Below are 16,480 nucleotides of genomic sequence, written 5' to 3' on the forward strand. Positions count from 1 at the left end.
CTTTGTCAGGAGACATCTAGTGATCGTCAACCTGGATATTCATAAAGCGTGGCATCACATGGCATCATTAAAGATATGCATTCGTTGGGACTGAGAGGCTACCTCCCTTTAATAATTCAGAACTTTTTAAAATTATGCTCATTTCAAGTCCGATATAAAAACGTGCTGTCTACATCTCACATTCAAGAAGAGGGTGTCCCACTGGGTTCCATATTGAGTCCAACCCTATTTGCGATTAGGGTCAACAATATTTTGGAAGATCTTCCAAAAACTATTGAAGTATACATGTATGCTGACAACCTCACCATATTCTGCCAATTCAAAGTATGAATACTATTGAAAGACAGCTGCAAATTGCTTTAACCAGAATTCATTCCTAGACCTTATGTAATGGATACCATCTCGCTGAACAGAAATCCACTACCACTCATTTCTGCAAACTTCGGTCACTTCATCCTGATCCAGAGCTAAAGATAAATAATGTGCCAGTTCCTCTTGTTCACACTGTTTGATTTCTTGGCCTGATATTATATTGGAAACTGAACTTTCAAGCACGTGGCCTATCTTCGAACCATCTGCTAGAACAGTGCTTCTCAAACTTTTTTTGGATCACTACCCCCGTTGGTTGGATCACCGCTCCCCTAAAAAAATGCCCTCGCCAGGGTTTTTTTTAGCCCACCAATATAAAGTGAAGCTAAATAACTGAGATGAATATTTGCCTGTTTGCTTCCAAAAATGTAAATGCAGCCCTGCATGTATGTGTGTGAATTATAAAGAAAACTATTTACTGCACTTTATTCCTTCTTTGTAAAAAATTACAACTACATAAATAAAGTCAGTTATAGTCACTTAAATTAAGTCATAAAAATTAAAGTTAATTACATAAATAAGTCATGATATTAATGGAAATAGTTAATTATATTTTTATATTTAATGCGATGGATGAGCTTGGTGGAGATTTATTAGCTTATCAATATTAGGTTTAATATCTGTAAGTAGAAGTCGTAAATCGCCACGTTTAATAACATCCAGACAATTTCTTTGTTTTGTCAACAATTGAGATACAGCACTGAAACCGGTTTCGACTAGATATGATGGAAAAGAAATAAGTAATTTTTTTACAATTCCCCACAATGCAGGATAATGGTCAGGGATTTTCTTTTGTAACCAAAATTCCTGATATGAATTTTGAAATTTTGGCTTCCGTTCAACTTCATTTTGTAACTCAATCAATTCTTCTACAAAACGTTCACCATCGTCATTATTTAAAAAAGGATTTATAACCCAATCCGGAATTTTCAAATTAAGGAGATCTTCAAACCTTTCCTGCATATCTCTGTGCAACATTTCTAGATGATTACAAAAAGTTAGTAGAGTTTCATCAGCAATTTTTTCTTTTTTTTATATTTCCAACAGATTTGGAAATTGATATGATTCTCGTTGTCCTACGTTGCACATAAAAAGCTTTAATTTTGAAATAAATGCTCAAATTTGAGTTTTCGCCTTAATAAGAGTTACATCTTGTTGTTGTTTGGGGTTTAAGAGCAACTTCGGCTATATTGCGCCTTTACATCTTGTCCTTGTAAATGTAAGTTCATTGAGTTTAATCTAATAAATAAATCTGCAAGATAAGCAATATCAGTTTTCATTTTCTTGAGGTCATTACTAAGGTCATTGTTCCTATCTTCAAAAAACTCAACAACAGTATCAAAGAGTTCATAAAATCTGTTGAGACAGTTACCTTTTGACAGCCACCGAACCTCGGAGTGAAGTAGCAATCGTTCAAAATCTTCACTGTTTTGATCACAAAGCTTTCAGAATATACGATCATTCAAAGAATGTGCTTTAATTTTGTTTATAGCAGTAATAACAGTTTGTAGAGAATTGTGCAATTGATCACCAAGTTTTTTTGCAACTAAATGCTGACGGTGAATGATACAATGAACAGTAATAATATTTGGCACAGCATTTTTTAAATAAGCCATAAAACCCTTGTAACGGCCAATCATTGATGGTGCTCCATCCGTTGCACAAGCAAGTACATTTGTAAGTGGAATTTCCCTGTCTTTAAAAAACTTTTCAGTAACCTGAAATATAGACTCGCCTTTGGTATACATTTCTAGATATCTTGCAAATAATAATTCTTCGTTCATCTTTAATAAAACGTACGTATGCTAGTAGTAAAGATTCATTACCTGGCAGAGTTGATTCGTCTATTTGTAAGGCAAATTCTGTTGTTCGTAAAATGTTGCATAGGGTATTTTCTGTGGCTTTCGCCATTTCGTCTATCCGTCTCTGAACTATATCATTGCTAAGTGGAATAGATTTTATTATATTGTGGAATAGATTTTATTATATTGTGCAGTGATTTATGTAAAACAGTACTGATAACTTCAGAAATTGCAGGCAAAATTAATTCTTCACCAATTGTTATGAGGCTTACCAGCTTTTGCAATCAACAGTGAAATATTGCACGAGGCCTGCAAGCCATCATTGTTTTGTTGCAACGCACAAGAAAACATGCTTGATAATGTTGGGTGCTTTTCAAATTTGTCATGTAGCTTTTGAAAGTAAGACAAGTCATTATTTGCCTTATCTGAATGCACCTTATTTAAGTACTGCAGTAATCTGGAAGGCTTCATAGCCTTATTTGAATGTCTTTTCACAAATAAGGCACATTGGAAGTTGATTGTTTGCTGATGCTGATATAAATCCATATTTTAGATATTCTGCAGAATATTGTCTATATTTCTTTTTCTTTTCTGGCTCAGCCATTTTACTTCCTATTTAAAAAAAAAATAAAAATAAATAAATAATAATAAGAGGATATACGTATCATTAATTATTAAGAAAATTAAAAATAAGTTTTAAAAATATTTGCGTTAAGCTTGTTTGACATTATAATGTTTTCAACGTTTTTGTAGGGTCAGGTCTAGTCCAAGCTTGAAGCTGGAAACCACATATATAAGAACATATATGGAGCTTAGAAAAGGATGTTCAGGACTCAATTTAGAGTAGGAGGTCCTAATTGCTAGTTGTTTTTATCTAATCATGCCCCCTTGTATGCTATGTTGCAACTCCAGATCATTACTTCCGTTGTGAAATGTAAACTGTACCTTACATGTCAACAAAGAATTATTTATTAAAATTTGTGTTGAGATGCTATTTCTAAGAACTCAAAAGTAGTAATAAATAACTATAAATTGACCTTTATTATTTTCGTTAAATCTGCAAATAGTATGTATAGGGTGGTCCAAGAAACTGTCACCTACACATGAAAATCAGCCAACTTTGGAGCAAACAAAATGGTTGCCTGAGTAATGCGTATTGTACCGAATATAGCGGCGTTGTTTCCAGAGAAAATGCATTCAACGTTACCTATGACAATAACCTTATTTTTATATTTTACACTAGCACTTATCTTTATTATATCTTTTATCCTAATAAGAAAAACCGTTTAGCAGACGAAAATTGAAAACACACCACAGAACATTCAGTGAATTGTAGAATAGTTCTAGAATCAATGTAACTAGTGAATGACCGTCACCTGATCAATGCAGAAACAAAGTCTGAAATGGGAGAGCTCATTTTAATTTTCAAGAGATAGTTAGTCTGTAGCACGTTAACACAGGTGGCTCAGGCTATTTGTCTGTTCAGCCTAATCATATCATTTATGTAGTCAGCATTTGGTCAAAGCAATTAAAGGTTCGAATTATTGCAAGCCGCCTGTTACACATAATCATACCTAATGCCCCTGTCGTACACCGTCATGCCTATTGCCCACCCTGTCGCCCCCTTTCATGCCTAACGCCCCCATGGATAATTCAAACGCCCCCCCCCCCCCCAGGAACGATATTGCCCACTTTGAGAAGCACTGTACTAGAAGAAATTAAACATCCTCCAGTGTGTGTCATCCATGTCATGGGGTGCTGGTCGACATACCCTCATCCATCTTTATACAGCTCTCATCAGGTCTTGCTTGGACTATGGCTCTCCAGTGTATGATTTTGCAAGGATCAATCGTCTACAACTGACAGTTGGCTATTTTATATTTTGTGAATCAACCGCCGAAAAATATTCAAAAGACATACAGCACTTTCTTTGAAAACTGTTTTTAAGATTTTATGGTTTATGTTGAAATAAATTTGATGCAAATTTGCTGCTTAGTAAAACATTTTAAATTGTTCTGAAACACATAAAACATCTATTCAGTTGTGTGCTAATTGAGAGTGACTAAATAAATGGGTGATTCATGTGTTATTATGTGTAGATGAGTCACCAAACATATTGTGGAAAGTCATGACTCACTGTGATGCTGCAGTTTCAAGATACAGAGTCTCTGAACTTTTTGATCAGACCTCATATATAGCATTAATGAATGGAAATAATTTCAGTTTATCAAGGTACATATTGAATAATACAAATGTGTCTACAAGTTTTGATTGACTTTTGCACTTCTTTACCATCATTAAGGTTATTTCTGTTATAAATTTTTGATGAAATTAAGGATTTAATAGATTTTTATTTTATTTTATTTTACAAATCCAAATGTAATGTAAATTGTGTTCATGTGTAATTCTTGCATAGTTTGTTTTTTTATATACATATATTATATAGTTTTGGGCTCACAGTGGCTCAATTTTGATGTCTTACCCTCTGTTGTATGTCTTTCAGCAATGGTAGTAAATCAATTGATGCAGTACTCAATGGTAGTAAATCAATTGATGCAGAACTGCACCATTTTCAGTATTTGTTTCACAGGTCAATGTGGGGTTTTTCCCCTCCCTCACAACCCAGTTTGGTATTTAGTTGGTGTTTCTTGTGTGTTTACTAATTAAATTAGGTTAGTGGTTGTTTGCAAGAATGCTAAACAATTGTTTTTTTTTTTTTTGTTTGGTGTGCCATTTCCATCTCTATTTTCAGGATTTTCCCTATAGAAACTTTAGTCAATTCACTCAAATGACTTTATTTCATTTTAGTAATTTATTTTGCTTTACCTATTAATTAATTTTTTATTCTCTAGTGTACTGAACAAACATTGAATTTTTTGAAGATAATAAAGCACTAAAACCTGCAATGGTTTAATTATGTTTATTTAAGATTTGAAAATATGTATATAATGGAGTCAAATGTTTCTTGACATTTTCTTACCACTTCTTCAGTTACAACTGTCTTTGCAACATCATTGTCACAAAAGGTTAGAATAAGTTCTTGTGACCTTTTGTAACCTTTTGTGATATTAAAAAGATAGCTGTCACTGAATCAGTGATAAGAAAACACCACAAAACATTTTACTCCATTATGTACATATTTTCAAATCAGAAATAATTAAACTAGTTTTGGCAATTAGGTAAATTGCCTTATTCTTCAAATAAGGCAATTTACCTAATTGCCATGACCCTCAATAATATCTAAAAAAAACATTCAATTTTATTCACATTAAATGTGAAACTTTAACGTATTTTTTTTTTGTTTCATGTAAATTTTAATCTGATTGAAATGTTACCTAAATAGTCGTTTCTTCCAGTTCTCCACAATGGAAACAAATAAGTACATTCATAATATAGTACATAAGTTGTTCTAACTATATTATTTTACATAGTGACAACCAGTCTTTGCTTCCCTTATTGACATAATGAGGAATTTAAAAGATGTCATGGACTGTACTATGAAGATGATTCAAGGTTAACCAACTTTTGTTTTATGAGGCTAACACTAGTATGATGAAACCATTTGCCCAGTGGGTTGCCCAGTTTTCACTTCTTGTCATTTGATGGTTTCTTATATTGATGACTAAGTAATAACATGTCCATTTGTTTATCGTAACTGAGAATCATTATTTATTAATTAAGAATATTAATTCTTATTGTTATTAATAATAGAATATTAATACTATCAACAATTTAAATTATATGAATTAATATCTGTTCATATTTTTACTAGATTTGAAAAAAGCAGAAAGGATGCTATGTCAGTTGACAGCTTCTCTTCCAGCCCTAATCATTGCTGAGAAATTTGAAACTTGGCAGCTTGTTCAGATGGTTGCTGTATGTATGTTTGCTATTGAGCATTCGTGGGGAATTTTAGAATGGGACACTGGTGCTAGAGAGAAAGGTAGAGAAAAAGTTGAATCTGAGCTTCTCTCGGATGATGAACAAAAGGCTGCTTCATTTGTACTGGATCTTATGGGTAATATATTTATTTTTGCCATAGAGAAGGTTAATACAAATAACAAGGCATCACATTTGTGAACTGTAGATTAAGCTCTCTCTCTCTCTCTTTCTCGCTCGCTTGTGCGTGCGTACACACACACACTCACACTCACACTCAAACCTTGCAGGGTGGAAGTAATTACAATAGAATGTTGGTTATCCGGAATAATTTGAAAGGCTTTTTTTTTTTTTTATATATATTAATGGTAGTATTTCAGACAAATGTTTATTTTGTTACGCTACTATTTCTCTCTGATTTTTTTACTTATATATCTGGTGAAATGTTGGATTAGGAAACCATGAGTGATAGAGTTTAGTCATTTGCTTCTGTGAACCCAATTTTCTGTGGCATATTTTTTTTCTCTTCATGCTATGTTTAGTCTAGCTCCAGATTCAGTAAGACTAATATTGGCCTGAAACTGTGTGATTTCTTATTTTTCTCAGTTTTTTACAGTAAAATGTCAACAAAAATAAACAGCACTGAAATGGGCTGGAAGAATGCGATCTAATCAAATTGATATAAATTTACAAATTTTTATGTATAAGTTATTATTATTGTTTTTAATTAAATAAATTAATTTTGTTCACGATATTTAAAGTCTTTTTCTTTTACCATAATACATTATAACAGAATTTATTTAATTTGACCCTACGTTCGATTATCCGGAAAATTTGGCTATCCGGAAGAGGTCTGACATTAATTATTCCGGATAATTGACGTTCTACTGTACTTTGATCTCACATTTTGTGAGGCTGCTTAACAAACTACTTCATAATTGCATTACAGTTATTTAGCACTTTTCATATAAGTGTGATGCTGTTTATTTACTTGTAATGTTTTGATAAAATAATGGTTGATATAATCTAGTTTATTGCACAGCACCTCTCAATTGGTCTCAACAAATTATAAAGAAAATAATCTGCACTGAGTGAACGGAAATCACAGGATACCTACCTAGTAACAGGTAGGCCCACCTTTCGCCCGGATAAGGACAGTCACATGGCGAGGCATTGAGTCCACTAGTTCACGAAAATGTTCTACAGTTATTTTCATCCATTCATGCTTGACCTTTCCACAGTATCCCAAAGATGCTGGGCGCCTCCGTAGCCAGGTGGGAAGAAGCAGCAGCAGTGCGTAGCATACCTTCTTGATTAGACCGGGGTTCCAGCCCGTCACCACCAAATACCGAGGATGCGGCAAGGTCAGGGAATGACCACCGCATATCCCGGAGCAATATGGCCTTAGTTGCTAATGCTCCTAAAAACCAAATAACAACAACCAAAGATGCTGCACAGGGTTCATGTCTGGTGAACGGGGAGGACATTCCGTGGTGGTAAAATCTGCAGAATGCTCTTCAAACCATGTTCTAGTCACCACGGCTCTGTGGGGAGGTGCATTGTCCTGCTGGAAGAGTCCATTGACCTGTGGGTGCATGATGACTGAACCCAGGTGCCAAGCGTTTCTGTGGCCAAGCAATCTGCGACTTCTGTGTGATTTTCCTAGAGCGATTTATCTAGAGCAACTGATTTTTTTGCAGTGACTGGTTTTTTACTTGTTTTATAAGTCCTTTTGTTAATTAGCTCTAATAAACAAAATCTGTTAATTTTGTACTTTTTAAAAGTACAAAAAGAGAGCTGAAAAAGGAAAGTACCTTTTTATTAGTTTACTAACCATACTAATTCCTATGCTTGGCCACAAGCAGCACTGCTCCTGCCTCCCTGTGGTGGGGCCAGTAACCTGGGTGGAAAAGCTAATCCCCCCCCAGGGCTAAAAGGAGCTGACATGGATAAAGAAAATTATCCAGCCTTAGAGCCTTCAAGCTCAAATATCATAGATTGGTATAATTCTGATGAAAGTAATGTGCAACATAAGTGATTAAGAAAAGACAATCACCAACCCGAGTATCCAACTTTCCTGACTATCCATTCCTTAACTAGTCAACCAGTGAACAAACTCTCTCCATTTATAATACAAAGATATTTAGAAAATGCTGCTGGATCACCTAAAATGGTCAAAAGGTTACAGTCTGCGGATTTACTAGTTGAGACGACACAGTCTAAACATTCAGAACTGTTGTTAAAGCTTACAACTTTTTGGGGAATTCTTGTTAAAATGTCTCCCCACACAACCCTAAATAGTTCCAAAGGTGTTATCTCTGAATGGGATTTATTGAATGTAACAGAAGAGGAGCTCATGCAAGAAATGAAAGATCAAAAAGTAATACAAGCTAAGAGAATTCTAACTTGTAGGGGTGGCAATCTCATTCCAACCTATAGTATAATACTCACTTTCAGTACTCCAAACTTACCAAATACTGTTAAAGCTGGTTATCTAAATTGTCATATCTATCTCTATATTCCAAACTCAATTCGCTGTTATAAATGCCAGAAATTCGGACATTCTCAGACAACATGTCGAGGACACAATGTCTGCCCAAAATGTGGATCCCAGGATCACACTCAAACAGACACTACTGCAATATCTCCAGTTTGCCCTAATTGTGGGGGGGGGGATCATCCTGCATATTCCAAAAATTGTGAATTATGGAAGCTGGGGAAAAAAATACAGAAGTTTAAGGTTGAACATAAAAGTGACTTATCAGGAAGCGAGACAACAAATAGTAAAAGATACTCCAGCATGTACATATGCAAATGCCACTAAGAATTATCGTTCGGTTGCCACTCAAACCGTTGAATCAGTTCCTCCTGACTCTCTTGCTGAGTGGGCTAGAGCTCAGCTTTCAGTTCCTCAGCCAGCTTTAAAGCAACGCAACAGAGTCCAGACTTGTAACACCTCAATTTCCATTCCCTCGACTGGTGGCACCAAGTCCCGAAGCAAGACCAGGATGGCAAAAGCAGAATCCTCTAATAAGAGCCAAATTAATACTGCAGAAATGGACATAGATGAAAAAATTTAAGAAGAACTAATATTAGAAATTTATGTTGAAGAAGATATGGACAGTGGGTGGCCTACCTTTCCTAAAAAAAGATTGCCATAAGCCTACTGTCTCTAAAAAGCAACCAGAACGACCTACCACAAAAACTAAATAATGCAATGCTTTTTACAATGGAATTGTCGAGGACTATGTACTAATACAGATGAACTTTATGATCTAATCCGAGATTGTAATCCAGCAGGCATTTGTTTACAGGAAACATATTTAACTCCACCAGTGACCCCCACCCCCAATAAAGAAATATACTTTGTACAGGCATGACAGGAATGCAGCGACTGAAGCCCATGGAGGTATAGCAGTCTTAATATCCGTTACTACTCCATCTAGGAAAATCCCCTTAAAAACTAATTTAGAAGTTGTTGCTGTAAGAATAGAACTTGGAATAATTTTATCTCTTGTTTCTATTTATCTTCCACCAAACCAAACGTATGTAGTCAGAGAGTTTGATGAGTTCCTTGCCCAGATACCATATCCTATATGTTTGATGGGTGATTTTAATGGACACCACCCATTATGGGGAAGTCTACATATAGATAAAAGAGGGCAGCTAATAGAAACATTACTGGACAAACAATCTAACTCTGCTGAATACTGGTGCACATACTCGTGCATTTTCCTACAGGGAGTACTTCTGCCATAGATCTATCTATCTGTTCCCCTGCTCTGTACCCAAGTATACATTGGGCAGTATTGGATAATCCCAGCAATAGCGATCATCTTCCAATTACTTGTAAATTCAAAACTACCTCCCCCCTGTTCGGAAACTCACCGAAAATGGAAATTTACAAAGGCAACTGAATAAAATTTTCCTTAAGTGCAGTTTTAGATAAAAACTTCATTCAGAATCAGTCAATAGATGAAGCTACTGACCATATTCCTAAACAGTTACTAGCAGCAGCTGATAAAGCTATTCCTCAGTCGTCAACTCATCCATGCAGGTGCAAAAACTACTGATTGAATGATGAATGTAATAGGGCAAAAAAGAAAAGAATAGAACTTGGAATATTTTCCACAAGCATCCCTCTTCTATTAACCTTATAAATTTCAAGAAATTCAATGCCAAAGCACGACAAATAATAAGAAAAGATTCCTGGATACGGTTCGCTTCCACTATCACAAAGAACATTGATTAATCTGGAGGAGAATCCAACATCTGAATGACAAATATCCATTGTTATCCTCTCCTATACTGATCTGTAATGGACAGGAACTGTCTTCCCCCCAAAGACATAGCAAATGCTTTTGCAAAAGTATCAACAGTAAATTCATATGATGCTCCATTCCAATGAATTAAAAAAGAGGCAGCAGAAAGGCAGAAGTTAAATTTCAACACCGGTCTCTGTCTTCCATATAATCAGCCTTTTACAATATCCGAATTAACGGAATCTCTTAATATTTTATATTATGTTAAAACACTTGAATGATACTGCTTTACAAACTCTTCTAATAATTTTTAACAGGATTTTTCAGGAATGTGTTTATCCTTGCTCTTGGAGACATTCATTTGTATTAGCCATCCCTAAACCAAGAAAAGACCTCTCTAATCCAGTTAATTATCATCCAATTTCTTTAACTAGTTGTTTGGGGAAAATACTGGAGAAAATGGTTCTGAAGTGCCTCACCTGGTTTCTAGAGTCACATAACATCTTACGTAAAAATCAGTATGGCTTTCAGCAAAATAGATCTGCATTACATATGATGACGAAAGCAGAATCAAATATCAGAAATATTTTTGTCAGAAATGACCACCATAGTTATGGTAAGTCTGGATTTAGAAAAGGCCTTTGATACAACACGGCGTTTCGGTATTCTACGAGATATTTATACCTTTGGATTACGAGGCAGGCTCCCCTTGTTTATTCAGAGCTTTCTCCAGGGCAGAACCTTTCAGGTTAGTCATCTAAATGTCCTTTCTAGAATCCATATACAGGAGGGGGGGGGGGGTCCTTCAGGGATCTATTTTGAGTCCTACTCTATTTTTAATAAGAATAAACAATATTATCCATGATATTCCAAGCACAGTAGAATTATATCACTATGCAGATGACCTCATGATCTCGTACCAAGGAAAAAATATGAATTCTATTGAGTGACAGCTTCAGATATCAAGTAACAAAAGTGATTTGTGGATGTCTCGCAATGGCTACCACTTATCAGCACAAAAATCCAACTGTATTCATTTCTCCTAAAACGTAAGATTCACTCTGAGTCTGAATTACAAATTAAAAATCTCACTATACTTCTATCCAATAGTATCAGATTTCTTAGCCTAATCCTTGACAATAAGGCCCCGGGTGCCAGGCGTTCCATTGTCATGCGATTATAGGTCATTTCATAAAGAGAACTTTTGCCCTATAGAGATTCTTTTTTGTTCTGATTACCGTTTTCCTCATTTTCTACTCGAGTAGCTCTTTGACACTACAGGAAGTAGGCAAAGGCCCAGAAAGGAAAGACACCTTTCTGTTTCTTTTTCATATCTCTCACTAACACAACTAACAGCCGCTTGGTCACCTCGTGGCACTGCTCCTGCCTCCCCATAGCGGGGCTGGTAACCTGGGTGGTAAAGACAAATCCCCAGGGCCAAAAGGAGCCATCATGGATAAAAATTCTTATCCACCCTTAGAGCCTACGAGCTCAAGACCTGAAACTTACATTGACTATGACACCAATCATGACTTAGGTAATGACAATCCAAAGAGACAGAAAACCAATCAGATGGAGCAACCCTGCCCATCATTTTTAATTTTCCACTCACTTACTGGTCAGCTTATGAGCAAACTGCCTCCCTTTGTTATGCAAAAACATCTAGAAGGTATTACTGCATCTCCTAAGACTGTTAAAAGACTCCAATCAGGAGACTTATTAGTGGAAACTACGAACCACAGGCATTCAGAGAAGCTTTTACAGCTTATGAACTTTGTTGTCATTCCAGTAAAAATATCTCCTTATGCAACCCTAAATTCATCAATAAAAAGGGGTGTCATATCCAGTTGGGACCTTTTACATGTCACAGAGGAGGAAATAACCCAAGAACTTCAGGGACAAAATGTAATTCAGGCAAAATGTTATGACTAAAAAAGATAATCAACTTATACAAACCAGAAAATATTAGTCTCACCTTCAATACACCCAACTTGCCCTCCTCTGTAAAAGCAGGTTATTTACTTTGCCGCATTCACCCCTACATTCCCATTCCTTTACGATGCTACAAATGCCAAAAAGTATGGCTAACAAATGAGTGGCCAACTCACAAATTGTATGCAGAAGAGTTCCTGTCTGCCCTAACTGTTGGTTCTCAGATCACATACAAAGTGATTGTATGACCTCAAAAATGACCTGCCCAAATTGCAAAGGTCATTTTTGAGGTCATTTTCTGCATATTCCAAGACTTGTGAAAAATGGAAAACCGAGAAAACAATAGTAAAATACAAGGTTGAGAACAAAGTAAGTTACCAAGAAGTGAGAAAACTAGTTGTACCTCTTATAAACAAAAATGTAACCTATGCCAATGCCGTAAAAAAGTATCAAATAGTCTCCACTCAAACCGATGTCACAGTTCCCACTAATAAATCAGTTTCTGATTGGGCTAGAAATATCCTCTCTGAACAACAACCAAATATACATAAGCAACAACCCAAACTCTTAGATCAGGCAAATAATACTCCTCTGACAATACCAGTGGCATCTCCTCCTTCAAAGAGTGCTACCACATCCCATATTACAAACTCAAATGCAATTAAAAATAGGTGGGAAGGAGCAGCAGTGCGTAGCACACGCTTCTTGATTAGACCGGGGTTCGAGCCCGTCACCACCAAATATGGAGGATGCGGAAAGGTCAGGGAATGACCATCGCATATCCCGGAGCAATATGGCCTTAGTTGCTAATGCTCCTAAAAACCAAATAACAAACAAACAATTAAAAATATCCAGGACACAACCATGATGTACCATGGACACAGATGGTACATCAATACATGAAGATTCTGTTTTAGAAGTCTATGCTGAAGAAGAAATGGACATTGGCCGGCCAGTTTTCTCCAAAAAAGATAAAGAATAACTGGAACGTAATAAGCCAGTCACCATCAAAAAGCAGTCAGATACAGCTCCATCAATTAAACACAAATAATGCCTTGTATTTTACAATGGAACTGCAGAGGTTTTCATTACAACCCAGATGACATCCATGATCTAATTAACCGATATTCTCCAGATGCTCTTTGTCTTCAGGAAACTTACCTAACCTAGCAAATTTCTCCTTCGATAAAGAACTATTGCTTTATCGAAGAGATTGTAATACAGCTAATGCTGCCCATGGTGGTGGTGGTGGTGTGGCAATCCTAATAAAGTCAAAAATCCCGACTAAACATATTCCACTTCAAACTGAAATTGAAGCTGTTGCTGTTCGTATAACTCTCCATTTGCAATAACACTAGTTTCAATCTACTTACAACCAAACCATACTTACTGTTTAAAAGATCTCGATGACCTCTTTATACAGATACCTCCACTTCTCTGTATATCAGGAAACTTTAATGGGCACAACCCCTTATGGGGCTTTTCTAAATTAGATAGATGGGGTCAACTCATTGAAAGCTTTTTAGAGGGACTAAATCTCGTCGTACTCAATACTGGCGCACACACACTCACATTCAGCTCCCAACTGGACAAACCTCAGCAATAGATCTCTCCATTTGTTCTCCAGTACTCGCCCCGACCATAGAGTGGTATGTTGTTAATGATCCTATGGGCAGTGATCACTTCCCAATTGTATGCAACATATTAATAGCACAGACTCCTCTAACTCAACCCTGCAGGAAGTGGAAATTTGTCCGAGCAAACTGGGCAAAATTCCAGTCATCAATATCCTTTGATGAGGAAAAAAATCCGTCTGCAGCCTGTTGATGATGTGACAAATTACATCACATTGCATCTCCTAAATGTGGCCAAAGACACAATACCACTATCAAATCCCCCTGGCTGAAAACATAATTATTGGTGGAATGAGGAATGCACAATTAGAAAAAAATAAAAAATAAATAAAGCCTGGAATTTGTTTCAGCAATATCCAACCACAACCAATCTGATAAATTATAAAAAATTAAGGGCAAAAGCACGTTTCATACAAAGGCAAGCCATGAAAGAATCGTGGACCCGCTTTGCATCCAGCATCAACAGAAACACTGACAGCAAAATTATTTGGAAAAAAAATTAGATAGCTATCTGGTAAGTTTCCAACCATACCACCTCCAATCCTCTCCTGGAACGGGCAAGATCTGTGAAGTCCCTTGGATATAGCAAATGCTTTGGAAAGTACCTTTGCTGAAATATCAGCAGCATCTGCTTATACTACATCTTTCCAGCGAATTAAAAACAGTAAAGAATAGCATACTATTAATTTTCAAACTACTCGCAGCAGTCTACCATATAACAAACCGCTGCAACATTCTGAAGTTTTACATGCCATTAAAAGCCCACAATGGTGCTGCCGGACCAGATAGGATCTATTATGTCATGCTGCAACACCTTGATGACAAAGGTTTGCAGCTCCTTCTGCTCTTTTACAACCGCATTTTTTTAGAAAATGTTTATCCAGCTTCTTGGCATCATTCTATTGTTTTGGCGTTCCTAAAGCCTGGAAAAGATCCATCTAACCCCCATAGCTATAGACCAATATCTCTCTCAAGCTGCCTCAGCAAAATCCTTGAAAAGTTGTCCACAGTAGATTCGTCTGGATCACTGAGTCAGAACATCTAATGAGCCATAGTCAACACGGCTTTCGAAAAAACAGGTCATGCTTGGATCTCATGGTCAAGGCTGAATTTTTCATTCGGAATGCCTTCGTTAAGCACGAACATGGCCCCGGGTGCCAAGCGTTATAGTGATCAAGCAATTTCCTGAGTGATTTCTAGAGCGTTTTCTCAAAGATATAGTTTTGTTTTGTTATAAAAGTTTTCTTACTTTTCTATTATTAGACAACTTAGTCTTACAAATCGTAAACAAGTTTAAGAAAGGAAAAACATCTTTCTTCTTTTTTCTTTAAATTAACGTACTAACTTTTATACCGCTTGGTCACTCTAGCGGCACTGCTCCTGCCTCCCCATGGCGGGGCTGGTAACCTGGGAGAAGAAATCCACTCTCCCAGGGCTGAAAGGAGCAAAGATGGATAAAAATATGTATCCGCCTTTAGAGCCATTGAGCTCAAGACGAGACAATATAAACGACAATGATAATGACTTCTCTCAACCCAAGAGGCTGAGAACAACCCCTCAAGAGGAGATACCATCATTCCTCATTCTACACTCTCTCTCAGAGCAGCCTCTGAGTAAGTTATCGCCATTCCTTATACAAAAATGTATTGAGTCTGCTGCAGGTTCACCGAAAACGGTAAGGCGACTTCAGTCCGGGGATATTCTTGTAGAGACTAGTAAATCTCAACATTCTGCAAATTTATTACCTTTAACGGATAACCAATAAAAGTCACTCCCCATGCCACACTAAACTCCTCGAAGGGGGTAATTGCAGAATGGGACTTATTAAATGTATCAGAAGAGGAAATAGTCCAAGAGCTTCGAGAACAAAAAGTAATCCAAGCAAGGAGAATCCTGACTCGGAAAGAAGGTATTCTTGTTCCCATAAGGAGTATAATCCTCACTTTTAGCTCTCCTGTCCTACCAACATCTGTGAAAGCTGGCTATCTTCATTGCCGTGTGTGTCCTTATATCCTGAATCCAATCAGGTGCTATAAGTGCCAAAAATATGGACACTCCCAAACTGCATGTAGAGGTGAGGCAATATATCCAAATTGTGGATCAAAGGATCGTAATCAATCTGAATGCACTGCTACTTCTCATTGCCCAAACTGTAAAGGTAATCACCCGGCTTTTTCGAAAATATGCGAATTATGGAAACAAGGGAAAAAAATCCAAAAATATAAAGTCGAGAATAAAGTCACATACTCAGAGGCAAGAAGACAAATATTCTTAACAGAACCAAAGCGTACATATGCCACTGCTGCTAAACAATTTCAGTCAGTAGGTATACAAACAGATGTTACAGTTCCTCCAAATCTATCCATCGCTGATTGGGCACGTTCCTTGCTCTCTGCTTCCAAACAGCCTTCTCAACAAAAAGCTGAACAAGCCAGTAACATCCCAATTACCATTCCAACCGACGTGCCTCAAACAGCAAAACCAAAAGTGGCAGAAACTAAAGTACTGAACTCACCAGTTTCAACGGGCATGGATGTTGACCAACGCAGTGAAATAGATGATGGCATATTAGAACTTCGTGCGACTGATGAGATGGACGTCA

General features: G+C 36.7%; 1 protein-coding gene across 2 annotated transcripts in view; it reads left to right on the top strand.

Moving 5' to 3' along the window:
• The window catches only part of LOC150089566 (uncharacterized), a 405,025-nt gene that overhangs the window by 142,375 nt on the left and 246,170 nt on the right, over window positions 1–16,480 (top strand). For both annotated transcript variants that reach the window (XM_090389542.1, XM_090389543.1), the window contains one exon: window positions 5,944–6,189. In XM_090389542.1, coding sequence (XP_090245668.1) covers window positions 5,944–6,189 — 246 coding nt within the window. The remainder of the gene's footprint in view (window positions 1–5,943; window positions 6,190–16,480) is intronic.

This window comes from Mastigoproctus giganteus, chromosome 2, assembly GCF_048544385.1.
Source record: "Mastigoproctus giganteus isolate SK-2022 chromosome 2, ASM4854438v1, whole genome shotgun sequence".
Classification (NCBI taxonomy): Eukaryota; Metazoa; Arthropoda; class Arachnida; order Uropygi; family Thelyphonidae; genus Mastigoproctus; species Mastigoproctus giganteus.